At 38.1% G+C, this 27278-nt stretch overlaps 1 protein-coding gene across 7 annotated transcripts in view; it reads right to left on the bottom strand.

Annotated features, from left to right (window-relative positions):
* The window catches only part of LOC101863465 (protein argonaute-2), a 47932-nt gene extending 24363 nt beyond the window's left edge, over nt 1–23569 (bottom strand). For 5 of the 7 annotated variants that reach the window (XM_005107530.3, XM_005107532.3, XM_013087613.2 and 2 more), the window contains exons 1-13: nt 23425–23569; nt 19115–19144; nt 15702–15743; nt 9727–9774; nt 8189–8465; nt 7529–7649; nt 6961–7142; nt 5671–5807; nt 4967–5101; nt 4308–4395; nt 3620–3703; nt 2846–2909; nt 2281–2352 (exon numbers count right to left, since the gene is read on the bottom strand). In XM_005107530.3, the coding sequence (XP_005107587.1) occupies nt 2281–2352; nt 2846–2909; nt 3620–3703; nt 4308–4395; nt 4967–5101; nt 5671–5807; nt 6961–7142; nt 7529–7649; nt 8189–8465; nt 9727–9774; nt 15702–15743; nt 19115–19144; nt 23425–23443 (1299 nt within the window). In that variant the 5' untranslated portion in view covers nt 23444–23569. The remainder of the gene's footprint in view (nt 1–2280; nt 2353–2845; nt 2910–3619; nt 3704–4307; nt 4396–4966; nt 5102–5670; nt 5808–6960; nt 7143–7528; nt 7650–8188; nt 8466–9726; nt 9775–15701; nt 15744–19114; nt 19145–23424) is intronic. The other 2 variants (XM_035972199.1, XM_013087614.2) reach the window with 2 other exon arrangements.
* Between the last annotated feature and the right edge of the window lie 3709 nt (nt 23570–27278).

Genomic DNA, 27278 nt, shown 5'->3' with positions numbered 1-27278 from the left:
TTAATTGAAAGTCTCATTACCAAAGATTTGGACACAGTTTTCTCTATAAAAATATTTTTAAAACCCCAAAACAAGCGAACTATTAACTTTAAGGCCTTTATTTCATGTACTAAACTTGTAATCTCCCAAACTATCAACTTAACAGTACTACCACTAAACCAACAACATCTTACGGCCTCCATTATCATTCCTTCCACAAGGCACTCCTTTTTTGACAGTCTATGTGCATTTTATGATACTGAGTAATGCTAGGGCTTTCTCAAATGGAAACAGATATCCCCCTTTTCTTTTCAATTTAAAGGACACAAAATGCATTCCTAGGCTGCCAAACAAGTATGGACAACAAGTAGGCCTACATATATTTGTATATATACTAAATGTATACACAGAAAGGTTTGGGAATTGCATGTGCAGAAAGGGAAAACTATGCTAAGTAGCAACCTAACCACAAATGGGAGCGAAAACTGAAAATGAGAACTGAATGTTCAAATAATTGAATGCCATCTTGTCTGAAATGTAGTCACAGCATATGCTCTTACAGTACGCCATGAGTTCGAGGAAAGGACAAATTTATACATTTTAGAAATGTGCATTTTTATCCTAGAAAACTATAGAATTGAGCAATAGATGACCTACAAACGGAAACAAAAAAAAAAAAAAAAAGCAAGGCTACTAGCACCTATCTTCGTGAAGAAGGGGAAACTAAATCTGTTCTACAATTGGAAGACTAACAGGAACCCTTTTTTTTTAACCCATTACCAGCCAATTGGCCAAATCTGATGACAAGCATTGGAACTGTAGCTGCTCTACGCAAGCATGAGGCACTACAGAAAATAGAATAAAGACATACCTGCTTGAGGACAGACCAACAGATTACATATTCTTACAGCAATCCTGACTCTCAGAATCACTAGAATTTCTATCCAAACTATTGTTACTTCTAAATTATTCCAGCATCTCATTCTTACCAGGGTATATTATGTTGATATTGCTTTAAATGTCCATGACAGGAAAATTCTTCTTTGTACACTAATATTAGACAAATTTCTTTCATTTGTCTTTACAATTTTCTTAGTTAATGATCCACTAAAAATGATTAAACACTGTCCATACAAAGAACATAGAAAACGTATTGTTGGACAAATAGTTCGAACAATGCTGCTAAAATATACTCAGGAGTCTAAACAATCTACAAGTTGAAATGAATACAGGTCACCGACAAACAAAACGATATCATGATGACCTTTCTCCTCTCGATAATCCCTCTGGCAATCTACGAGCATGAATACTACTTCTGAGAGTCAGTATTGTATTTAGTGCAAATTTGCAAAGAAAAAAAATCTCTTGAATGACACAAAGGACAACTGAACCAAGTGAGTCGCTATCTGACAAAGCCAGGCATTTCCTCACAGTCAATCTTTGCTGCCGTGATTTGTGAACAGCACAGAGAAAGCAGAGAACTTTTATCCCATTACAATAGAGAAAAGTCATGATAGCCAAGGTGAGATCTGAGAAACGCACACTCATTATTTCACCAGTAACTTTCAGAAGATGTTAGAAACTGACCGACTTGAGAGCGTATTATAGAGTTTGGTAGTTTCTTTTCCACATGGACAAAGAGGGGAGAGAAAAAGATTTTAACATTCCCCAGAACCATTTAGCACAGAAAACTAGAGAATGGGGGGAGAATTTCAAATTTCAGAAAACTTAACAAATAAAAATACCTATATGAGCTGCTTCAGAAATCAGAAGAAGAAGAATAGAAAAAGCCAACATCACAAGTACTCAACATGACTTTGAAATATTCTGTCTTCTCGGGAAGCATTATTCTGTCTTCTCGGGAAGCATACTGTGCATTCTGTCCACAAATCACACAGCGTAGAGACAGAAGCTGAGGCTTTATCTTCTCCCACAATGACGCAGGCTGGGTTTTTTTAAAGATCATAACAATGACACTTTCTTGAGCCAAGGTTCAAGGAAGGGTTAGAAAGTTCTTTTGACACATAACAGCTGCAGCAAGAAACTTCATTGGACAAACTTCAAATTTACTAAGCATGTTTTGTTTATCATAAAAACATCTTCTATGGGCTTTTGGACTAAACACACACAGTTCTGGGTCTATATGAGTAGAAAATGTTTTTGTTCCCACATATCTTGACAAAGCCTCGAGAAAAACTGAAGAAACTTTTTTTATAAAAAAGAAGGGGGAAAAAAAGGGGGGGGGGGGGAATGCAGCCTAGGAATGCATGCTGGGTCAGACAGACGACTCATTTGGGAGACCTTGATCATGGTGGATGTCTGCATGTCAGTCAGCTTCTTGATGCAGCGCTGGCCTCCCACTATGTTACACACCTGTGGATGGAGAGAAGGAAGAAATGTGTGTACACGATGAAGGATGTGCATCCAAACAAAATTGTCCGTTCATTCATTTAAAACAATAAATGTTTAAAATAAAGTGACACGTCAAAGAATAACGCTGTGTTATTCTGGATAAACTATCACACAAGAACTCTCACTACATTTCTCTTTGAATTTTTGTTTTAAAGGGCGAAAGAAAAAAAGGAATCCTTTACAGGACAGACTTAATGATTTCCATATGCCCCTGTATGACTGAAAGACAAATATATTGAAACATCAATCTTAATTATTTTTTAAAATAATAAAAATAAGAGAAGGAGAGAAAAAATAGGGCCAGAATTGGAAACAACCTGGCCTGGAATGTCCCATTATATTTTACTCAGGTTCAATCTAGTAAAACCAGTCACACCCCCCCCCCCCCCCCCCCCCCCTTCTGTAGGCCATAATAGAAAATCCTGAAATATTCTTACTAATTTACTGTGCTTACCTCGAGAGGCAGATATGTGTGTTTTTGTTCCTGCCCCACTTGAAGACAAGGCAAATGTGGATGTCTGAGGAGGATTAAACATAAATTAAATACAGCTTATACAGTTTAAAATCATTTTCAACCAAGACCAAAACCTTTCTAACATTCTTTGAAATTGTCGAGGGTCTGTATAATACCTGACTGAATCAGTTCAATATTTCAGAAGGTAATACTAAATAAAGGAAGTAGTTCTTCAGTTTGGATAACAAAATCTTACTTTCACTGACTTACTTACACCAAGCCCCTGGTCACTCCCAGCCCTAAAAAATGTTCCTCTTTAATTCTCAGATCAGTCATGGGAACCCTGGAGCTTATGCAGCTACATTGTTATTAGCTTGATACTTTTCTCTTGTTTATTCTTCATACAGCGATACTAGACATCTTCTAAAAGGTCGCAAAACACCTCCTGAAGCCCGGAAGAATTTTGACTCCTTCTTGACAAAAATCATTGGGTCACTGTTTTCTATTAGGTATTCCATTGCCCAATTAGCAATATCATTGTGCATAAAGATCACAGATATCTCTCTGGCTGTGGGAGGCCCATTTCAACATCTGATACTTTTGTCGCTCTTATCAACCCACAGCAAATTATGGGAGAAATTACTGGATTCAAACTCCCCAACTTTTTAGTAAAGAAACAAAAACGCTCAATCATTGTAGAATAAAGTCCTTACCCTCAGTCCGGTGCCTACTAAAAGAGAAGCTTTGGGGGACAAAAACATCTTCAATACTCACTGTAATTTCATTTTGTACTTTTCCATGAAGTAGCGAGCCACGGTGCATTCAATTGTTTGACCAGTGTTTAGTTGTAAGGGGAATCTAAATGAAGAGAAGCAAAATAAATTATTACCTAAAAAGTATAAACGCAAGGAGGTAAAGAGAGAGATGGAGATGGAGCGGGGGAGGGGAGGGAGAGAGAAAAACAAAGAGAGAGAGAGAGACAGAGAGTTTCACAGCATCAAACACAGAATAACCGTGCTAATTCTACAAACTCACCCAAGAAATAATCAATGTGTTTTGCTATACTTATCTCTAGACTAGATGACAAAATTTCACAACTCAAGACACGAAATAACCACATTGTTCTTCTACACTCATCTCTACATTAAAACCTCACAGTTCTTTGCATGAAAAAATCAAATTGTTACTCTACACTCATGTCTTCATAAAGATTCACAATTTGAAACAAGAGGTAATCAAATTTTTCCTCAACATTCATCTTTCCATGAATGACAAACTCCCGATTCTAAACAAGAAAAAATGCAAATTGTTCCACAATACTTTTCTCTTCATCCAAACACAAAATAAGAAAATTGTTGCTTTACACTCATCTGTACATGACAAACTCACAACCACAAACCCAACAAAAATTTTGGAAGCAAAATGTTCCCCTACACTCGTCTCTACATGAAGACAAACTTACGATTGCGTTTGAGCAGGTCGTCTTGTGACGTTGCATACTCTGTACTTGCGCCTCATCGTACCACAGTGGGTGATTTCCACTTTAAGACCTGATTTATGGTGAGGGGAGGAAATCACACAAATCAAACAATTGAAACCATCGCTTTATCACTCAGCATATTAAGTGAATAAAGAATCAAATCAAACCTGGGTTCTAAATTCTAAGCAGCTATAATGGCATATTAAACTGATATGAATTATTTATTCATTTTTCTTTTAAATACAGCAAAAGTAGGGTCGTACATACAATGGCTAAGGAACAAATCAAGACAAATTTTTTTACCCCAAAGCTTTCAAAGTATTCTAGTCTAAACTCATACCAAAACATTGCTGTACTCATCGACATCAAGAACATCCTACAGCATTTAGACGGCATAAAAATATTTACAATACATAACCAGAGAGAGAAGTACAAACAACCAAATTGGAAATCACCTCCACTCTAGTGAGCATATAATAAAGCAGAAGAACTAGCAATCTAACTCTGCATGGTCAGAAAAACGGAAGTGGTGAATAAACATCAAATTCAATTATGGATCACACAAAAATAATATTTTAGCTATTTTATTCCTTGACTGACATGCAATTTCCTAAAATCTTGGTGCCTTTAAAAATAATTACCTTTGATTTCTTTCGTAAATTTGACTCGTTGTGAATCTGCCAGAGGCCGCTTCTGTTCGCTGATATCTGGCAAATCCAGCACTTCACACATAAACTCAATAACTGGTTGTTCTTTGTAGAAGGCAGTGGCAGACACTGAGGACAGAAGGGGAAAAAATATCCTTGAAAACACACAAATTCTCAATCATTGATTAGACTTTCATTTAGAAAGCTGCAGTAGAAAGAGAAAAGCCAGCCTGATGCATCACTTTCTGCAATGTAATTACTTTGTGTAAAACAACAACAACCCAAACAAACAAAATAAATAAAAATTGCCAACAGGAAAACAACAGAGGTATTCCAAGGTTTGCTTTACCATACCCAGGTAACTTCCTCAATGAGATTCAACTTTACCCTCACATTCACAAAGCACGAGTAATGGATCAAACCCTCAAGTGCTTTACTAATTTCATATTTTTAAAATTATTCTTAAAACTTAGAGGGATGTCCACAATTTAATAGCAGCAGGACTAACAAAACCCCCCTACAAAAAAAAATGATAGGCCACAAAAGTCCAAAAACAGATTTTTTCATGACTCAGTCTGACAGATTCGACCAATTAAAGTGTAATGACCACAAAATGGCTCCCTTGGCTCCCTGGCTTTCAGAAAAATTTATATCACACCTAACTTAGTTTAATGAAGTACAGTTGATAAATAACTCACCATCGATGTTCAGCATCATTTTCCAGTGGGATGGTCGCACAGACTGATGGAAACCAAACCATACCTCTCGCCCACCTCCAAGCGGGTGATCATAACCCTCTGGTGGTGAGAAGAAGGAGCGGCCCACAGGAGTATAGCTGCAAACATAAGAGGAAGAGGGAAAATGTCAACACTACAAATTAAAACTGAATTTTTTTTCTAGGGCCACAACAACCATGGGGTTGCGGTTTTTTTTCATGTTTAAGGACTGGTGGAAAGTCAGACACATTGTCACATTGCATTAGGCATGATATGACCAAATAGAAAAATCAAAGAAGAAAAAGAAAAAAAGAGGTCTTCACTGTCATGACTCGTAGCTGCTGCCTGGTTGTCTGTTCCTTCTGCTAGTATTACTATCTTTCTAATCTGCTAATGGTGAAACCTGGCTTCCTGATTTGTTGAAAAATACAGTTCTATTTGGCTCTACTTGTACAATTGTCTGTAAGCTTTATTTTCTTTGTCTCATAATTTCAAATTCACCACTGCATTTATGTTGCGTGTCCTTGGTCAGGTTGTTTTTTTTAATGGCAAACTTGATCCAGATTGCCAACCTTTTCAAAACCTAATCTGAGACACCCAATAGCTTTTTCGTTTTTGAAAGAGTCTAAAGGCACTTGTAACACAAAAAGACCATATAAGTGCCGAAGAACAGGTGTGTTATAAGGGAGTAACAAACACAAAAAAGAAGGAGAGATAACAACGATAGATGGTTGATAGGAAAGAAGGAGCAAACCACACCACAGCACCCTCCAACCACCCAATCCCAATGGTATGTCATAAGATTACTAACAATCAAAATTCCATCATCAAGTAGGACTGGTTTTGGTTTAATGTATGTGAAATAGCCCTCAAATCTCCGATTGCTGAATCCAGGACAGTCATGAGACATTCGGGACAGTTGGCAAGCCAGTTAGAAAGAACTGAAAAAAGAGTCTTTCTATCGCACAAAGCAACACATCACGGTACAAGATATGGGTTTAACGACCCAATATCATATCATGACCCAGAACCTCCAAATTTATCCCCCATATCTGACAGGACTAAAACAAATGGGCAGAGAACATTGAAAATTGTAAACAATCTAATTTCAATAAGACCCTGTTGGGGATATAAACCAGTCTTTTTGACTATGGTCGCACAGAACATCAACCGGGCAGCCAAAACACCTGTGAAGGAAGACACAACTCGCAAGCCTCCTCGAAAAACAAAATAGGTGTCAACCCATGCATAACAGCAGAAAACAGCTCTTACGTTTTGCTTGGAAGGTGCCTCATGACTACGTCTAGGGCCTGTATAGCGTCCATGGGGATCTGTCGGGTACGACCTTCCAGCGCCTCCTCTAGAGCGAACAGGCTGACCTGACCCACATAGCGGACGGCAACTTTGAACACCCTGTCCCGACCCTCCCCTGGCAATGTCACTTCCAGTTCAACCTGAAAAGAAAGAAAACAGGAAGCAGTTTTTAAAAAACACATAACAAGATAAAACAAATCGAAAACTTCAAAGTTATGCTGGTGTACTTAAACAAACTCTCTACCCACAAGAAGAACATTGACACCTTCTGAGTTCGGTCAAAGACATGAAAATAAGTGAAGGGAATTTAAACAAAATTTTTTTAATGTAATAAACAAAATAACAACAGTGAAAAATACCCCGAACAAACAAAGAAATTCAAAACCTTTGATTAATATTCCAAAAGAAAGGGAAGAGCTGAATGGAGGGATTCCGATGGATGAAAAAATACTACGTGCAATTCTAGGTGAATGAACCATGACACTTATATCAATGCCGATAAGCACACCACAACTTCAGAACATACCTTTTCTGTTCCCACTGGAAGAGGTTCCCTACTGTACAAGTTTTTCCTTCCGTCAAAGACAGGCTTCTGGCCCTGGAAGATCTTCTGTTGGTAAGCAGTTACCATTGTGTCGATGATTTCTCTGTAAAATAGACGAGTTTTTAAGTCAAACATCGGCCACAACCAGCATAAATGACAATCAATATCAGAGTTGCCACTCATCAAGGAAAATAAATTCCCTGGGTTTTAAAAAAATGTTCAGGTTTTCACCTGAATTGTGTTTTTTGTTTTCTTTTGTTTCAGTAAGTTTTACAGCACTTGCAACACAATAAGGTCACATAAGTGACCAAGACTAGAGGTTTGCAAGCGAGTAACAAACAAACAAAAAAAAAGGAGAGACACAGATATTAGATAGGAAAGAAGAAGCAAACCACCAACCACCTGCTACCTGGATTTTGTAACCATATTCAATGTGATTGGATTTTTTTATACAAAGATGACAGAGCAGAGAAAAAGAAATGAAGGAAAACGCAAGATTTGAAAAGATAAAGGCTGAACTGACCATTCAGCAAAGTGATCACATGAAGAAAAATTTTCCGAGAAGCCCGCTACATAGAGCACAACACCACTGATATAGTATTATATGAGGCACATCTAGAGAACCCACAGCCACTCACTCACCTGTTGACCCTGCGCGGGCACTTGTCGGGGGAGATGTTCACCTCGTAGTGGTGGATGATGCCCTTGGGCACGCGCACCTGGAAGTGGTTGGCCCGCAGCGAGATGGAGCGGCCCTCGGTGCCCGTGTTGGGCCGTGGCGGGGACACAAAGTCGGCCTGCTGCACTGGCGGCACCAGCGACTCCTGGGGGACCTGGCCCTGGGCGAAGGGAAGGGGCGGGGGCTGCTCTGTCTGTGTGAGGGAGGGCGTGATGGGCGTGGTCACGGGTGGGGGTGGGACTGGCGGGTGGACGGACGGGCAAAGAGGAAATATTTTTGTCAGATTATCGTCTTTTCATATTTTTATTTTTTTATTTTTTCAGAGCAACATGACAAAGTACCTTACTCACCCTTGTCGTTACAAAAAAATAAAAGGATATTAACTTGACTAAAACCTCATTGAAAACACAGGGAAAAACTTTGTGTTTTATTGCACTATATTACAATACAGATTTGTTGAGAATTATTTAATAAATTTCACACTAAAGTCCACTACATGATATATTTGAACAGAGGAAAGGTTCTTAACTTTTCTTTACTGTCCAAAGGTTTACCTGTAAACTTAAGAAATATTGGAATTCACTAAATTTGAGTAGAAGATCATTAGTCAAGACAAAGGGATCTACCTTCACTAAAATCAAGAAGGGGTGGACATGACAAATAAAAAAAAGGGTAGACCTATTAAACTGAAAGAAACGGGCTTTCTTTTTTAACTACAAATAAAACATTTGATTTTAACATTTTCAACATTTCTGCAAAGTATTAGACTAATCTAGTCTGTTCACAATAAACAGCAGATTTGAGTTTTCTCTCAGAAGGAAAAAAATCCGCCATTTATTCAATTGTGACCATACATGATACATGAAAGAGGGCTTTCCCCTGGAAAGAAAAACCTGTTGAGTTGTCGTTTATTATAGTAAATCTGCAGATGATTAAAGATAACATTCCTTCCAGAACAGACAAACTACAAAAATATTAACACTGGAAAGAAGTAGAAGAAAGAGCAAGACCACACCAGGACATCGACAGACCTCGAACGGACAGTTTGGTAAGAAAGGAATAAAATAAACAGACCATTGGACTTCGTTCATCTGTTTGTCCGAATCAACACTGACAATTAATTAATAGTCTGTGAAACCACAAGGCTACTCATCAGTTTCAGTTTCAATAGCAGTAGACAGAAACAGAACGCATTATTAGTGCTCTCAAAACCATATGTGCACCCTCTTGGTAAAAGATTTGAGTTCACTCAAAAACATGAGGAAGGATTGAGTCCAAAGTAACAACCAACACATCAGTCCACTGTACATAACACGGAAGAGGTCAAAAGTGAATACACAGATTCACAGAACAACACGAAAAATACACGTTTAACGCATGTGAACTTGTACTAAAAGGGGAACCCATGCACAAAAACAAATTTACATGGACATACATCAACACCTTTTAAGTCCAAAAACATATAAATGCACAAAAACATGACATTCATTCCATTTCATACCATCCTGAGCTTGCATCCCAGGAAATGGAAAATGAAGACCTGGTTGGCCTGAAGGAGAAAAACGAAAGGGAAAAAAAAAAACACCAAAAAAAACATAGTGAGTCTCGCTATCACTGATATTATCCTATTTACTTCTGTCACAATATTCTCAACAAAAGGTGTGCAAAAACATCTACCTTTTAAAAAAAATTCAAACAACATCAAGGAAAACAAAACATAATGACACACACACATCTCTCAGAGGGCTTTGGACTAGGACAAAAACAATGTTGATATGAGTGGTCAGTATGGTAGTGGCCACATCTTACTGGGAACGCCACATCTTACTGGGAACAAATTAGTTTTTATGGTAATTAGTGTCAGGGAAAAGAAGGGTAGATGAGGTGCATCAAACCAGACCCCACCACTGCCCACGAATATATAAAACACAAAGATGATAAATCTTAAGACAAAAAAATTGTTTTAAATACCACACAACAAACCATGCATCCCTGCAAACACAGGGCTACATAATGCTTACAAATATTTTGAGACCAAACAGACAGTGCATGGTACACAAGTACTATCTAGTACTTTTTTTGCACATGTTTTCAACTTTCCAAATACTATTGTAAACACAGCAAAACACAAGAGACATTAATTATCAGAAAACAGACAATTGCAAGACTATAGTTTTACTTAATTAAACACACAAAAAGAACATTTAACTTGCAAAGAATAAAAGCATGAGCTTCAGAATAAAGAGTCCAAGCAAACACCTCTCGTTATGAAAAAGGTGTTAGAAAGCGTTAGTGGTTTAAACAGCTAGTAATGGTAGGAAGTCTTAAGAAAGAGGAATCTGTAATTTGGAATCTATCTCTGACAGGACCCCACCTATCAGGTGAAAAATCATGAAACATTTTCGCACATAGCAAGTTCAGGAATGCCCCAGTCAGGGAATCTGAACCATACTTATCCTCAAAGTAACCCCAGCATGATAACTATTTTGTAAAGCACCCAAGTAACAATGATACGTCCTGTTGTTTGATACAATTCCTATAGCAATATTATAAATGTTTGGAAAGCGCCCCGACTGCATTTAATTACACTGATTTAGGCGGTGGGGGGGGGGAGATCCCCACCTCAAGGATAATAAATAAATGATTCGAGATGAGTTATTTTCATATTGTCAGCCTGTGAAGTTCTAAATTGAGCACACTTTGAGGCTGATGTTAATCCTTTGTCAAAAAGACAATCAAGAACTTCTTGCAATCATCAAAATAAGAGCAAAGAAAAATAAACAATGAAACAAACAACTGGAGAAAAAAAAAGGGTAGCGGTGGAAATCATAAGGAAGAAAAAAATTCTAAAAACTCAAAAACCTCAAAAGAGGATTAAAATTTGCTTTTACAAAAAAAAAAAAAAAAAAAAAAAAACAACCCTGCGATTGTTTGAAGAAGAAATAGAAAAACAAGCTTGAGGGGACTTAACCACTAAAGGCTTGTTAAAAAAACGTTTTAAAACAAGACAAATAGAGACATGCTCTACATGTCAATAGCTTAAGCTGCTTAACACTTCAAGCCATGTTCCCCTGAGCCTACAAGACCAATCCACCTAAGCTCCTGAAGGACAACTTAATTTCTACTACCTCACACTGAGGTAGATGTGTCGTGTGTAGAAGGGTGAAGGTAACACACTCAGGTTTGTTTGCTTTTAGCAAGCGTTTTATGGCACTACTTGCAACACAATTAGTTCATATCAGTGCCGAAGATTAGAGGTGCTACAAGAGAGAAACAAACATAATAAAAAAAAGGGAGACAAGGACGATAGATGTTTGATAGGAAAGAAGGAGCAAACCACATAAGAACACCCGCCATCCACCCACACAGTAAAATTTATTCTCAGGAACACACTCCCTTTCAATCCGTCTAGACATTGATGAGGAGGCAAAAATAGCCAACAGAAAGTCACACTAGCCTAAAAAAAAATTTATGCTAATGCACAGCACAGATGTGTACCCGCAAGTGTGTGTGAGCAGTAATTGAGACAGTACACTAAATTACAATTTCAATATGTATAAAATGTTAATCTTAAAGGAATTTTCACTATACATTTGTGAGAATACGAAAAAGTAGAAAAATTGTCAAGTAAAAGTTTTTATGTTTTGCTGTTCCGACAAATATTTCCTTGGAAAGAGCTACAAAGTCGATCAATCCAAAGAACAGACTGACTACCAGAGCACATGTAGGAACTCAAGGCAATTTAAAGAAAAATAAAAGTAACCGAGTTAGTCAATGAATGTACACAAACAAGTGAAACAACTAAATAAATGGGCAAGCACGTAGCCACATACATAGCAAAGGCGTCTGAAAGGATTGCTTCTGCATCTGCCACAGATCACCCTTTTTTTTCTCTTCTTACGTATGTCATTATCCTACCAATTATCACCTGACAAAAAAAGTTCAAATATATATTATCAGCTCTATATTCTCGGTGCGTAACAATTTCATTGATTTACGAAAATTAATCAAGTTTATCCAAAAGTACAATTTTCCATTTTTTCTTCAACTTGAACAATTCACTTTTAAGGATATAAACTGCACCAAACTGGACTATAATATTACATCTCTCTTCATTTCATAGCTATGAAGAAAACAGTTATTTTTACCAATTTGTCAACACCAGTATCTTTTGAAGCTAGAAGAACAAATAATGTATTATCAGTAAGAAAGAATTGTTAAAAATAAACATATATTATACAAATTTGATCAAGTCACATCTTAGCACGAGCAGTCACAGAGAAAACCCTTGTACAAAGCGTTAATATTGCCCAAAAGCTCTTCCTTCCTTGATCCAAACAGGGTGAGAAAAAAAAGCATGCTGTGGGGCATGCTGTCAAAATAAAGATTCATAAAAGCAGCTGAATGTGAAAAAAGCATAAAGACAACACAAGGGCTGGAGCGGTGAATGGTAGGAAAATGGCAGGGAAAAAGACAGCTGAACAAATATGTGTCATAACGCAGTGGAATCAGGCGCTCGTCAATTTTCTGACATGTGGAGATATTGGTATCACCTGATTTATTCGACTTGCTTCCAATTAAATAAATATGCATCTATTTTTAAAAGAACTCAAGATATTTGCGACTGAAAAAAGGGAGGTAGCCTGGTTCCAGTAGTGAAATTAGCGAGAAAATGGCAGCCAAAGTTTGGTAACTTTAATAGCTAAAGAGTCCTAGACAACAGAAAAATGACATGTTTTGAGCATTCGATAAAAAAGTCCAAACTTTCGGAAAAATGCCCTTTTCTCAGATTTCTGTATTTTGACGAGCACCTGATTAAACCACGCTGTCTCACATATATTAATTCAAATAGAGCCATGCTACGAGAAAATATCAATACTAGCAATCTAACGCAATCACTGGTACAACACTAACAACCCTCCCTCTCTGCTTCACTTTCAAATAATATATATTAACCAGTCAGATATATACAACTTCCATGACATTCCAGATAGGAGAAAGAGTATGACCTTTATTACTTTATCTTTTTTGCACTGCTTTTGGGTATGAATAGGAAAAATGTAATGAAGCATCAGAAAGAATGATCAGAAATTTAGCCCAAAAGTTTCAAACACTTCAAACTCTTGCTTATAAATTGAAACAAACAGTGTAACCCTTCCAACAAGGCAAACCGAAATATTACTATAAATCAGAGATGCTAGGTACACAGAATTCCCTAAAATGCATGATTAAGTGGACGTACTTGTAAAATCAAATACAACAGCAAAAAAGAGTTGCTGCTACACCTGTATTATATATTCACTAACATGTAGCTTAAAAACTTTCTTTTTACTTTCGGTGTGGCACTTTTGCATGGATTTTTTAAATTTCATTTTTCGGGAGCATACTCACTTCCAGTCACTCAAAAATATTTTCATACACGACACTCATTTCACAGATAGCGTCTTAAAAAGGTATGAACATCTGACAGTGATTCCTCCCTTTTATGTTTTTTTTTTTACTTTAATGTATTTTTATGCCCCCTTTGATACAATTTAGATTATTTTAAGGAGGCAGGCTTCCAGAAAGGGATGCCACATCCTAATAAAAAGACTGAAATACTTGATAATTTTTTTTAATGATAAAACTTCTACCCCCTCTGGAATTGAACTTGGGTCTCCTGCCTGTGACAGCCAAGTGACTTACTGCTCAATCACAGACGCAAGTTCAAGTTCTGTATGCACCAATTGAAAGCTGAGCTTCTAGGTTCCAAATAACCTCCCCCCAGATCCCACGTTATATTTTGATACCTGACTTAAATTGCTCTTCTCTCAAACCCTATTACATTATTGTTATAATATATAAAAGTAAAACTTTTTTTGTTCCAAACCAATTGGGTTTTAAAAGCTCCCAACCCCTCAAAAAGGAACCCCGCCAAACCAAGCAAGCACACCAACATAATCACAGACCAGACATAGCAGAACTGTGCAGCTGGCTGTCACTGCACATACACCCGCTCTGACCAGAGACTACATGAATTTCTGCCGTTCATGCATTGTGGGGAATACAGCAGACCAGAACGAACACTTTCATAACTCAAAGGAACATGTTGGACAACACTGATGTGTGTTTTTTGTCTGGGCAAAAAGAACCATAAACCAAATGTGAATCTGTGTGAGGAGAGGAGCGGTCATCTCCATAATCATGGCATATCCCCTACAATATAGTCTTCTCATCCTTAACTACAATGATTTTACCCAATTTATCTTTTTTACATCAATAGAAGTAAGCTGTTTATTATAACTCAGCTCTACAAGTTCAAACAAAGCAAATGCTATTTTCAGGGATAATCAATCATGAGAAGACATCCCCGGTCAATTCTTAAAAATGATGTTCGCAGCTATCCATTCATTGAAGAAGAAATAACAATTACTCACAGTTCTACTTCCATTGTTATTATAATCATAATTAGCAATGAGGTAACCAAACCTTGAGATATCAATTTTATTTTGATCATTAAAACTTCCAAATAATGAAGTGATCAAACTTTAGATATGAAAATCATGTTCACCTTTAAGACTCTAAAGTATAACAGTCTGTCTAACCATTGTCAAACTGTCAGTCGTCTGACCTCTATTTGATAAATATCTTTCTCTCAATCTCATTTATGTCCCAAAACTTAACAAGAGCAATGAACTTGTATCTAGTATACAGAAAAACATAAAATATTGAAAAGGTGAAAAGGAGGGGGGGGGGGTGTTGTAATAAGCAAGAAATTAAGCCTGCCATCTACCTCATAACCAACATTCATTTTAAGTCTGGGTGCATTTGCGTATGGAATTCACAGAAAAGTAGTGCCAAACTGCGACAGACATTGGGAGAAGTACAGGGTTTGAACAGTACAACAAGAGGGTGGCAAAGGATGAAACAGTTTTTAGCAGCACTTGTTATCTCTCCCCTCCATACGAATTTCATCTTGATCAAACAACATTTAACGCAAAGGAGATGACTTTATTTTCTACAACAGCAACAAAAGAGAAGAAATAAAATGTTGACACTTGTTCTCTAATGGACAAACAGACTTTCAAAAACAGCAACAAAGTTTTTCATCTTCTTCTATCTACCTGTGTTTGGGCCAAAAGATAACTGAAAGTAAACTATTGGCACTCTACTCTCTACTTGAGGAAGGATCGACAAGAATTTCTGGTATTCTATTTTCTACTTGAAAGATGTTGCAGCACAGATTCACAGTACCCACAGAGAAATGAACTGTTAATCATGATCCGTATTAATACTGTTATTGTTACTGAACTAACATTTGTGTCAGAAATATACAATAAGTGGTAAAAACAAAACAAAAAAGGAAAACACAGAAATTTTGTTTCATACGTTCACTTAGGTCAGTGGGGTCTCTTAGGCCATTTGAAAGAAAGGATTAAAACAAAATTTGGAAATCAAGAATAGAGAGGAGACAGGAAAGCTTCAATGGATACCTACCATTTCCTAAGTGAGCTCCCAAGAATGAGGGCATGCCTTGGCCTTAAAAACAGAACAAATACCCAAGCTTTATTTTTCTGAAAATTGGCGGTGAGGACGAAAACAGTTTCAAGGCCATGACCCAGAAATTACGCTTCTGGGAAATTCCCACACCTCCTCTGCAAAAACCTTGATCCAAAACTGCTTTCGTTTCAATCAACAGACAAAACAGTTCATAATTATTATTATTGCTGCAACCTGAGAGAATTGCAAAAACCCTTTAAAAAATTCTCAGTTATTTGCATATCAACGTGACAGTAATACTACACTAATATTAAAACATCAATGAACCAGGCCTACAGGTTTTAACAGAATGATGATATAAAAAGAACTAAAACAATGGCCTCGCTCATACCACAAGGTAGAGTGGCCTGCTTGAGCACTGCACTGCAAACACTAAGTTCTAAAGACCCTGCACTTATAGTTTTTTTCCACTTACCCCTAAGAGACAATCAGGACCCTATTTTTACTTACAGAGTAACTTTCCATTGAACAAGATTATCACACTGCAAACATTTGGACTCTCAACAAAAACATGCTACTATGCAAAGGCAAGAACAAAATGAATGCTCAGAGTTACTCAAATTTTAAAACATTATTTTTATCAGGACATTGGTTAATCAAAGCAGCAATGAAAAGCAATAGAGAAACCTAACAGGCACTAACTGGTTTCTAATCTTCAAATAGCCAGCCTGTCATCAATCCAACTCTAACAGATGTCAAAGACTCACAGCTTTACGAAGGTAGACACACCAATGGCAAAGATAATGATAATACAGAGTCACTCACAAACACCACAACAACGAATCCACTATCATAAAATCAAAGGATGAGACATAGCGCCTTTCACAAAAGTTAATACTGGCTGTGAAGCATTACTCTCTGCATAAATCCATACTGGAAGCAGTGTGCTCATTTTGCCTAGGCATGGACACCATTTAAAAACACCAACAAAATTCCATAGGACGAGGAAAAATAAAAGAATGTTTGCCAGCAAAGCATACGTGTGGAAATAAATATTATTCAAAACATTTACGATAATAAATTGTAAGTACCACCAACGAAAGCAAATTTTTAAAAGAGAACAAATAAAAGGGCAGGGAGAATTATCTTTCCAACTTTAAAAAAAATAAAACGTGCCTGAACCTCCAATAAAAAGAACAAAAATACACAGGAGAAAAGAAAATTCATATCCAAGCACTCTGTGCTCAAACAGAAATTAAAACTATGAATACACACAATAATTTTATTCAAACAAAAAATTGAAGACAGAACGTATAAAAAGCTATAACAAAATATTCTTTCCTGTTCCTTTTTTCAGGATTAAAAAAAAAGCTGTTACGTATATTTGACTAAGATTTCAATTAAAACTGAAATCAAAATCTTAATATTTTATGATACTACTCTTTCAGCATACAATAAACTGAACTGTTTCAGTAACAAATAAGAGAAATACATATTTAAAAACAAAAAGAGAAAGAACAAAAAATCACCCACAACAACAAAAGAAAATATAAATCCTTTATGAAGGCATAAGTAATAGTATTCTATGAGGAACATAATTTATCTGCAAAAAGCTCCCTTTTAAAAAATTCTTAAACCCAGATAGTTCTTGAATTTCAACGGGCAAAATGCCCCTTCAATGTCTGCGGCTACAAATATATGCAAAAACTCAAAATACCTTTATGCTTATGAGGTCCAGAAAGATTCTTTTTGCCAACCTCACAACAGTAAATAAATGATCTTTCCCCCTACTGTTACTATTGCACTTCACGATAAAAGGAGACCACCGCCTTGTATTACATCAAGCTAGTAGTACAACCTACATATTTAATGACCAAACTAACATTACAACATTTAAAAAATAAAAAAAAACTAACTCAAGACTACCGTCAAGTTCAGCTAGGACACAAAAGAGTGAAATGCAAGACAAATGACTGATTACACCTTAAGTTAACATACAACAAATGTCCGTTACTCAGAAAAGATCAACAAATAAAATCAACTGTCAATAGTAAACAAACAGAAAATGTTTTACCACAAGATTACTTCAGTTAAAAGCCACAAGAATTCATTTGTCTAGTAGGAAGTTTCTGTTACTTTGAAAGAAAGGTAAAAAAACAGGCACACAATATCCTCCCACACCAACACAAAAAAAAACACAAAAAAAAAACATGGGGAAACTTTAATAAACGAAATAACTAAGATAATTACCAAAAGAAGGGGCTCAAAACTCACCAAAATAAATTCAAAACCATTAACTATCAGGGGAACTCAATACTTAAGTTTAAGATAGAATTAAAGATTACATTACATTATGCTGTCTTAATCTCCTCTATAATCATAATGTAATATACCCAAATTGAAGCCCCTGTTCTATACTGTCACAATGGTCAAATCCAACTATCATTCCCTACAATACCCGCTAAATGTGTCCTATCCAAGCCCCTTACTAGTATAGAACAAGTAATACAACAAAAATTGTCGCTGGCACAAGCAATCCATTTAAGTCAGAATTTTGAACATTTTCTATTTTTATTTTTTACATTCAACATTCTCTCAAAGCTCTGACTCTTTCTGCAGCCTTTCAACTGCTTCTCCTTGGCTCCTTCTTAATGCTGTCTTTTAGCCACACTCACACCCCCGATCTTATGGTAGGTAAGATCTACACCAAGCCTTCTCGGACAAGGACGAAAAATCCTGGAGGTCCCGTGTGCAAGTTGCACCAGTTAAAGATCCCTCGGTGGTCCAAAAATCGAGTAGGCTTCAGCCGCCAACCGGGCAAAATTCAAAATTTCCTACCAACTGAAAATGTTTGGTGTGTCCCGCAAGCTCATATGACCCTATGCAGTTGCGAGCACCATGAAACTTTTACCCCCCCCCCCCCCCCCAAGCTCTCAAACATGCAGTTTTCAACAGGAACAAAATGCAGTTATGCTATGGTCAAGGTTTACAATTTGTTTTCGTATCATACGATTCTTGATAGGAACGACACAACAAAACTAGTTGGGTTTTTTTGTCTCCACCGTTTAAGTACACAAAGAGACACAAGTGGATTGCTTGCGACATCGACAGAAGTCTCCATCTTCAGGGAACTCCTTCACAACTATATTTGCCAGTAGGCATTTAAAAACAATTTGAACTTTCATGTTCTGAACAAAAACAAAAACTTTTGTTACAAGTGTAAACATCCCAGATGGTTCAAACTGAAGAACAGAATCATCAAGCCTTGAAAGAAAACAAAGGACCTACCAAAGGCATGTAAGTTTTATACACATAAAAATACCAACAACCACTTTTCATGAAGGCTTATGACTTTTGAAGACAGTCGCTGGGAGGGGGATCAACAAACTCATACCAGTAAACTTGCTTACCTGTCGGAGGCTGGCCATAGCCGCCAGGCCCTGAAATGGAACAGAACAGAAAATACCATTTAATCATTGTGACATCAGAGTTCAAAATACATTTTTTTTAAATTTAAAGAAGAAAAATATATCTGGTGAAGAGTTGATTGCATTCTCCGGCACAACACCCTCAACTCTCCTGATTTTTTCAGGTCGGGGGCATGCCCCTTTGAAACCCTGAATATCTAGCTATATACAGTTAGACCTTGTAAAATAATTTAAATAAAAACCATTAAATATCTCAACACACAACTAGTAGGCCTAATTTGCGGGTCATACTAAAATGCGAAAAAAGACGCGATAAGGCACGAAAAAGCATCTGATTTGTGTCCCTTCAGACTCATTTTCAGGGTTACTTTGATCAAAATTGGGGTAATCCTTACCATCTATGGTCCCAAAAAGTTTGTTTATACTAGAGACGGGCGGGAAGCACTTTTTTCTTCCCAAGCGAGAAGACCGAAAAGCTGACCTACTCTCGCCGGGACCGGTACTACCAGTCCTAAGAAGTGCTTCTCATCTCGTGACCAATTTTTCTTCTCTCGCACGTTGGGCGAGTAGCTCACTCAGCGAGAAGGCCGGCCGTGGCCGGGATCTTAAACTAGGCTAGCCTTGTTGCGCATGCGCAAGCAGTGAAGGAAGGTAGGGGGACCTAGGCCTAGGCCACGGAGGTTATACAGTAAGGTCCTTGGCCTTAGCCTGAGCCCCACTCGCCTCGCCACCCTCTTCCCTCCCTTTCAGTTTCAGACACAGGATGGCACGGTGAAGGGTAACACTGTCTGCGTGCCAGTTCTCACTGGTTGTGCCGCTCTTTCCGTAAACACCTCTCACTCTCATTACTCGTTGTGTCAAACCAACGAGCGGTATCACTTCTCGGTACCGGGCAGTAGTTTAGTTGCCGGGAAGCGACGGGAAGGGCATTTCTCGTGAGCAACGAGTACTCGACTCTTTTCGTGCCCGCTCCTAGTTTATACTCCGCCATGACAAACACACGAGACTTCCGAATGAAGGGCAGATTGGCGCATGACATCCTTTTGATGTGTCATAGTCTTTTACTGTCGCCTTACAATTATTAATATTATTAGGAAAATATTAATTATGTATTTACTGAGATAGGACTTTCTTGCTTTATGGCGCGGGTACCACTGTGACAAGTGGAAAATTACGTTGTTAAACGCGTCTTGTGGATTTTTGACAGGCAACTCTCCCCACTTGAATTCTTTTTATGGGGGGGGGTAAATGTTTTACGGTGCTCGCGACTGCATCACAAAGTCATGTGAGCGCACGGGACACCATCCCAATTAGGACAGGTGTATCGTATCTTTTCATGTCTTTTCGCATTTTAGTATGACCGTAATTTGCAGAAGATAGCAGCAGATAGGAACCTGATGTCAAATTTGGTGTTTTCAATGACTACAAATACAATAATCCTCTGACTCAGTAGAGTGAGTCTGCTGAGCATATCCACTATAAAGCAAAATGGCACACCATTTAATTTTTGCTACTTTTGAGACGAAATGGAAAAAAACTTTTAAAGATTATTTGTCACTAATTGATTGGTAAATTCGCTCTATGCATATTTCTTTGGTGACTGCCAGCGCAATTTTGTTTTGATTTTACTTAAAGACAGATAGTATAGGCTATAGTATAATAGTATTAGTATAGTATCATCAAACAAAATAAAAGGCTAGCTGTATTTTGAATTTTGGAACAACTTTGAATTTGAGTTGATAAGCCATTTTTTGCTAGCGCTGTGTGACAGAGGCCTAGTCAGAGGTGAAAGTAAAAAGTGGGTATGCCTACGGCCCTCTAGTTCACATATTACGATAACTTTTAAAAAGTTAGTAGCTCATCTTTGTACTTCGTATCAGCACATTAACTATTGCTATTTACAAACTGGACACTACAAGCAGGCACTTGGCATGCCTCGAAGCTTGCGTGTTCGTCGGAGCATAAAAGTATAAGTTGCAGCAATCAGTTCATCAATTCATTGTTGTTTTATCAAAACCTACAACTGTTAAAAAATCCTTCAGTCGATAAAATCCACAAGAAAGATCAACAACCTATTTACATTCATTGCAGTTTGTATTTAAAATTACGAAGTGACTATAATTTCTCCGAACGCTCGGGAAAATAAACTTCATCTCTATTTCTCCTAGCGGTTTCCGTTCTCGAGATTTTTGTTGTTATTTTGCTAGATTTAGGCGTCATCTTTCATTCTGCCCTTCTGCGATGATCGGGAAGAAGCATTTTGGTAAATTTTTACTTTCACTCCCGCACACAGATGCACTGCTTCTGGGTTCAAACTGCAGACCCCCCAGATTTTCTTTTTGGAACCCCCCGATTGGTCCAAAGCACGTCTATCTCGATTAAGAACAGATCAAATATTTCAACTATTAATTTGCGACGGAAATGAAGTTGATATTCATGTTCAGCGCATCAATATTTAGTTGTAAATGGACAACTGGTAGCTAAGTGTGAGACGGGAGGGAAAGTAAAAAAATACCAGCATTTCTTTGCATCGAATTCAATTTCTAGAACTAGAATCTAAACCTAGAGATTTTTAAAATGTCAGCATATTCAGATACTTCATTTGAAGATGCCTTCAAGGTACTGCCAGAAAACAGGACTGCTCGACCTAGGCAGTAACCTATTTCGCATTTAGTCACCCCAGGCAAAACACAAAACTCCATGTAAACAAAAAACCCTAGGACAACTTTGTGATTGGCCCAAATATAGATGATGTATTTCTGCCGATCCATTTTTGTCGTCTTCCCGGGGTTTCCCCCAAGACTTTTGGGTTTCCCTCGCCAGTAAAGGTTGACTAGAAATCTAGATCTCACTGTTTTTGTAATATCTTTTAAGGTAGTGTCAATTGCCACCGAGTGACGCGGTGGCAATTGACAAAGATTGACTTTTTGTCCATTGCCACCGAGTAAATTGGAGCTCTTTTGCTTTGGTGTGTAGATCTAGCTTATTGTGCTCGAGTGCTCGGTGTTGTGCGTTTGCTTCTCTGTCCCTCTGTGTGTGTGTGCATATCTTTTCCTGACCCCCGTCCCCCGATTTATGTTCCCCGATATAACGTGAATTTCTGCTTGAGTTAGCGTGCGTTTGTGACCTTCTACTTCTAGAATTGCCTGTGTTGGTTCTACACCAAAGTGTAGGCTAAGGCTAGCCTGGATCTAGGCCTACGTCTCATTGAAAACACGCCAAGTTGGTACCGTAGCTCTAGACTAGATCTAGATTTCTAGATTCTAGATGCTCGTCCAATAAAATTAGTTGAGAACAAATTGACCCATTAGACACACATTAGATCTATATGCTAAAGATAGTGTTGTTTTCAGACTTGACACCGCGTCACTCGGTGGCAATTAACGCTACCATCTTTTAAACAATCTCAGCAATTGTCGTTCCATAAATTTACCTTCTCCTCAAAGTTGTGCACACACACAAAGATACTGCGCACACGTACACGTGTGTGCGCACACACAAACAAACACACACGCACACACACACATAGATATCTAAAGTCAAGCTCGCGCACACACACACATACATAGCCTTAGTCTTAGTGCCTTAGCAGTCGGCGATGAAACCTAGTGATGTAGCCCATCACGTGCTAAGCGGCCCTGCCACAGTGAGATCTACAGATCTAGTCAACTGGTGAGGGAAGCCTCGGCGGACTACAAAAATAGATGGTGGAAATGTTCTATCTAGATCTAGAATCTAGATAGTCTAGAATCTAGCTAACCTACGCCTACGATATCTAGATCTAGATCTAGAATCTAGATTCTAGATTAGATTCTAGATCTAAATCTATATTTGAGCAATCACAGAGGTGTGCTAGGTGCTCAGCCGCTCGCTGTAGCTTCATGTGTTTTTTTCATTCGTTCTCAACACAAAGGATTGTTATGACACAGGCCAACACATGTGTTTGTTATTATTTGGTGGGGCATGCCCTGGCCCTGGCTGTGTTGAATTCATTGTTTTGGTGCACGCAGTTTTTACGATCACATTCAGTTCACTTTGAATATGATGTTTACTCTTTAAATCAATGTAACATACCCGCTTAACGCAAAGACTACGAATTAACAGTAACAGGAACTGTTCAAATATATCAATGTGTTGTAACATGAATCATGAAACCAGTCACATCCCTCAGCAGAGAAAGAGATGCGAAAAAGCACACGTCTGTGCCTGTGCATTTTTAGTGTGAGAACAAATTAAACATAAATAGTCTACTTATCAAAAAAACCCGCAGTCCTGTGAGTTCAGTAGCATACCTGGTTGCATAGGAAACATTGAAATTGGTTTCCTGGTCACCGAAATCACAGAAAATTGGAATTAAACGTTCGCTATCAATGACAAAGGGTATCCAACTGGAGCCTTACGCCATTTTGATTCATGTCTTTGGCTACTTCCTCTCTGGACTCGCTGTTCAAATGTGGGTCACGCACGCAGTGTCTTCTGGGTAACGCTCCCTGGGCGAATAGCCTCGGCGGGCCTGGGCCAAGCCTTGGCTGGCAAGAAAGCCGAGCTTGCACTGCGTAGCCTAGGCTAGGCTAGCCTGGGCCTGAATCCTATCGCGGTGGTACCATGTTGAAAAGAACATTTGTTCAATGGATAAGAACATGTAGATCTAGATCTGATTAATTAATTAATGAGTGGGAATCATTAAGAAATTCATGTAGAAACGCAGAAATGTTTGGTTTATCAAAGCTAAAACTTTTGTCGTCAGAGCGCGCTTAAAATTGCTTTGAGCCAACGGGGCGGAAAGTTGCTGCCGTTGTTATGTAAAATGCCTACCAATTTCTTTCTAAAACGTATAACTCCGTCCTGTTGATTTTGGGATACGCAGGGTTCTATTGAAAGCGCTTAAGTAGCGCTAAGCGCGTGTAGACCAAAGGCCCTACGGTTAACGTTTGCAGTTTTAGCACTATTTTTTTTAAATATTGTTTTTAAAATAAACATCGGGTAAAAGGCTCATCACAATCATTTTTTGAAAATTTCCCATTCACCATATTAATAGACAAGCCCGCACTTCGGTATGTCTATTCATTGCACAGTCGTAGAGAAAAATATAATAGGTCTATGGTCCTGCTGGAGGGGGAAGGGGGGGGGGGGGGCAGTCGACACAAACAACAACTTTTTAAAAAAATAACGCAATTATTATGATACTGTGTACAAGTAATACAGTTTAAGGGAGAAATCTTATTACATGTAATTAATAGCGATTTGGTAAAACGATTGTGTCCAAATCTGTGTACGGTAAATTTGAGGGCCTGATGCCCAATTTGTTATTTTCGCTTCGATGCTTTATTTACTTGGTCCGGCAATGTGAGAAGGGCGTGCAAGGGCAGCAGAAATAAATAAGGGGGGAGGGGGGGGTAACAGCACCTTTTGCTTTGACATAGAACAGGGGGGGGGTATATAAGTGTTTTAAAGCGCTCACTACTGCATAAGGTCATAGATGAGCTCGCGGGACACACTTCACATTTTCAATTGTTTGGAAATTTTGAATTTTGCCTGGGTGGAGGCCGAAGCCAACTCTTATCGAGTATGGACCACCAAAGGGATATTTACGTTCACAACTTGCACACGTGACCACTGAGTCTTTTCGCCATTGTAGAAAGGTTTCAGAAAGAGTCAGGAGCTAGCCCAGTGGAGGGGGGCACAGGATGTGAGGGGGTGGGGGGAGAGAAAGTGAAGACGAAAGCTGACGACAGAATAGAATCTAGTGCAAGAGAAAAGGAAAGAAGGCGAAAGGAGACAATTTTAGAAAGAACATGTTTCCGTTGCTACCCGGATTCGAACCCAGAGCCATTAAATGAGCCAGGTGAACACCTTAACCTCAAGCCTCAAGACAACGAGAGCCCCCATTTAAGGTCAGCATAGGAGCGCATGGGACACACCCAACATTTTCAGTTGATAGGAAATTTTGAATTTTGCCCGGGTGGCGGCGAAGTATACTCTTAACGATTTTGAACCTCCAATAGGGATATTTAACGTGCGCAAACTGCACACGAGACCTCCATCCGAGCTTTTTCGCCTTGTCCGAGAATGCTATGTTTAGATCTTTAAAATCCTGCCTTAAGATATCAGGGGAGTGGCTGAAAGACAGCAGTAGAAAGAGCCAAGGAGTAGCACTAGAAAGGCTGCAGAAAGAGTCATGAGCCCAGAGGAGGGGGGCAAAGGGGTGGGGGCAGAAAGTGGAGACGAAGGCAACGACAAAACATTGCTAGAGAAAGGAGGTGAAACTAGACAATTTTAGAGAAGAAAAATTACCGCCGCTAGGCCTATCCGGATTCGAACTCGGGACCTGAGGCGAACTCCTTGACCTCTAGGTCACGAGAGCCCCTTGAACTTTAATTTGTAGGCCTATATTTTTGTTGGTCTTTTATATTGGTTAGAATAAGAATTCTATGTCAAGCTCGAGCGCTCACATGACCTCATACAGGTAGATGAAAACGCTGTACTATTACCAAACCAAACAAAATTGTAGGCCCTGTAATATCATTAAACTACATTTTGTAAAAATACAAACTATATATAGGTGCTTAATTGCGTTTATGTACATTCCCTTGGGGTAAATATAAGGGTGCATCTGAAATGATATACGTCAAACACGTATAACTAATTATTTTCTGCTTTCTTAGATAACACCTGGGTTATCATTTTAAATTCTGAAAACGAATTTGCGGGTGTAATGCGAAAGAGGTCACTAAACTATAGCGCGAACCTCTCTATATGGTCCATCAAAACGATTACCTTTTGTGCACAATTTTCTTATGAACAACAGGACGTAGGCCTTTATTATGATGTGCATGCAAAGTTCAGAGGCGCACTTTGTAATTCGTTAATGGCACGTTTTATATCAGGCGTTTTACATACAGTAACGATTACTGATTGGAGACCAGAAAGGGGACGGCGTTTACTTGTAAAGACACGTTTCAAATATCATTACCCTAAATCAATTTTGGGTATTATATGTAACATGTTAAAGTTCAACGAGTTACAAAATATAAGCACCTGATCTCGCATGTCAAATCTTTTTTTGAAAATTAACTTTCAAAGCCCAATATATTCATCATTGATGGCATTTTAACCAGATCCTATCTTTAACCAAAATAATAAGTGCCCTCTGTGCCGTTGAAGCGGGATCGTCGCTAAGTGATATCATTAAACATTACAGAAGTATATTATATTACTAACTAAATTAATTACAGCCTACGTCTAATGGATAGATCCCGCCATCCATATATAATTAGTGTGTACATGTATGTGTTCCTTCACTAACATACTTACATACTAACATGAGGGTTAGAACGCTAAGCTTATCAATTGCTCACTGAAAATTAACTTTAATGGCCCAATATCGTCATTGCACGAGAGTTTTGGGATTCTGAGGACATGTCACATGCAAAGAATTAGCCCTAGTTAGCCGTGAATTAGCCTAATTAACTGTTGTTTTCCCGCCTTTTTGAGGGAGTGGACTAGCTGTTATAACTGTTTAGTTTTCTCACGCTTACGTTCAACTTAAAAGAAAACAGAAATTATTCAAGAAGAAGAAGAAGAAGAAGAAGAAGAAGAAGAAGAAGAAGAAGAAGAAGAAGAAGAAGAAGAAGAAGAAGAAGAAGAAGAAGAAGAAGAAGAAGAAGAAATTTTAATGCTCATAGTCAATCATTAGCCTAACCATACCTTTTTTTTTCACCCTAAACACTACACCCAATTCCTAAAGAATGGCCTAATTCTTTCTGGATCATAAATTCTAAATTTCTGAATACATAATAAACTACATGTACATGTACAATGTATTTGTTTTTGGAATCGTTTATTAATTTCTAGTTCTAGATCGGGAGTTTCTTCTCTTTGGAAGGGGAAGAAATCCAACAACCATTACCAATAGGGGCCTCTAGATCTACAGAACACAGAACAGAGTTATCATCCGTTGGGCCTCGTCGTTTTTCGTTTTAACCCTTCTTTTCGGTATTTTGCGGTTATTTGAGTATATTGCGAATAAATACAACTCATTATGATCATTCGTTTGTAAATTATTTATTGAAATCAGAGGAATAATATTTGCTTTATTCATTGAATTTGAATATTTCAGTTGTCTTTCTTTTCCCAAAACTTATAA

This window comes from Aplysia californica, unplaced genomic scaffold, assembly GCF_000002075.1.
Source record: "Aplysia californica isolate F4 #8 unplaced genomic scaffold, AplCal3.0 scaffold00610, whole genome shotgun sequence".
Classification (NCBI taxonomy): domain Eukaryota; kingdom Metazoa; phylum Mollusca; class Gastropoda; order Aplysiida; family Aplysiidae; genus Aplysia; species Aplysia californica.
This window is presented reverse-complemented; position numbering and strand designations above follow the sequence as displayed.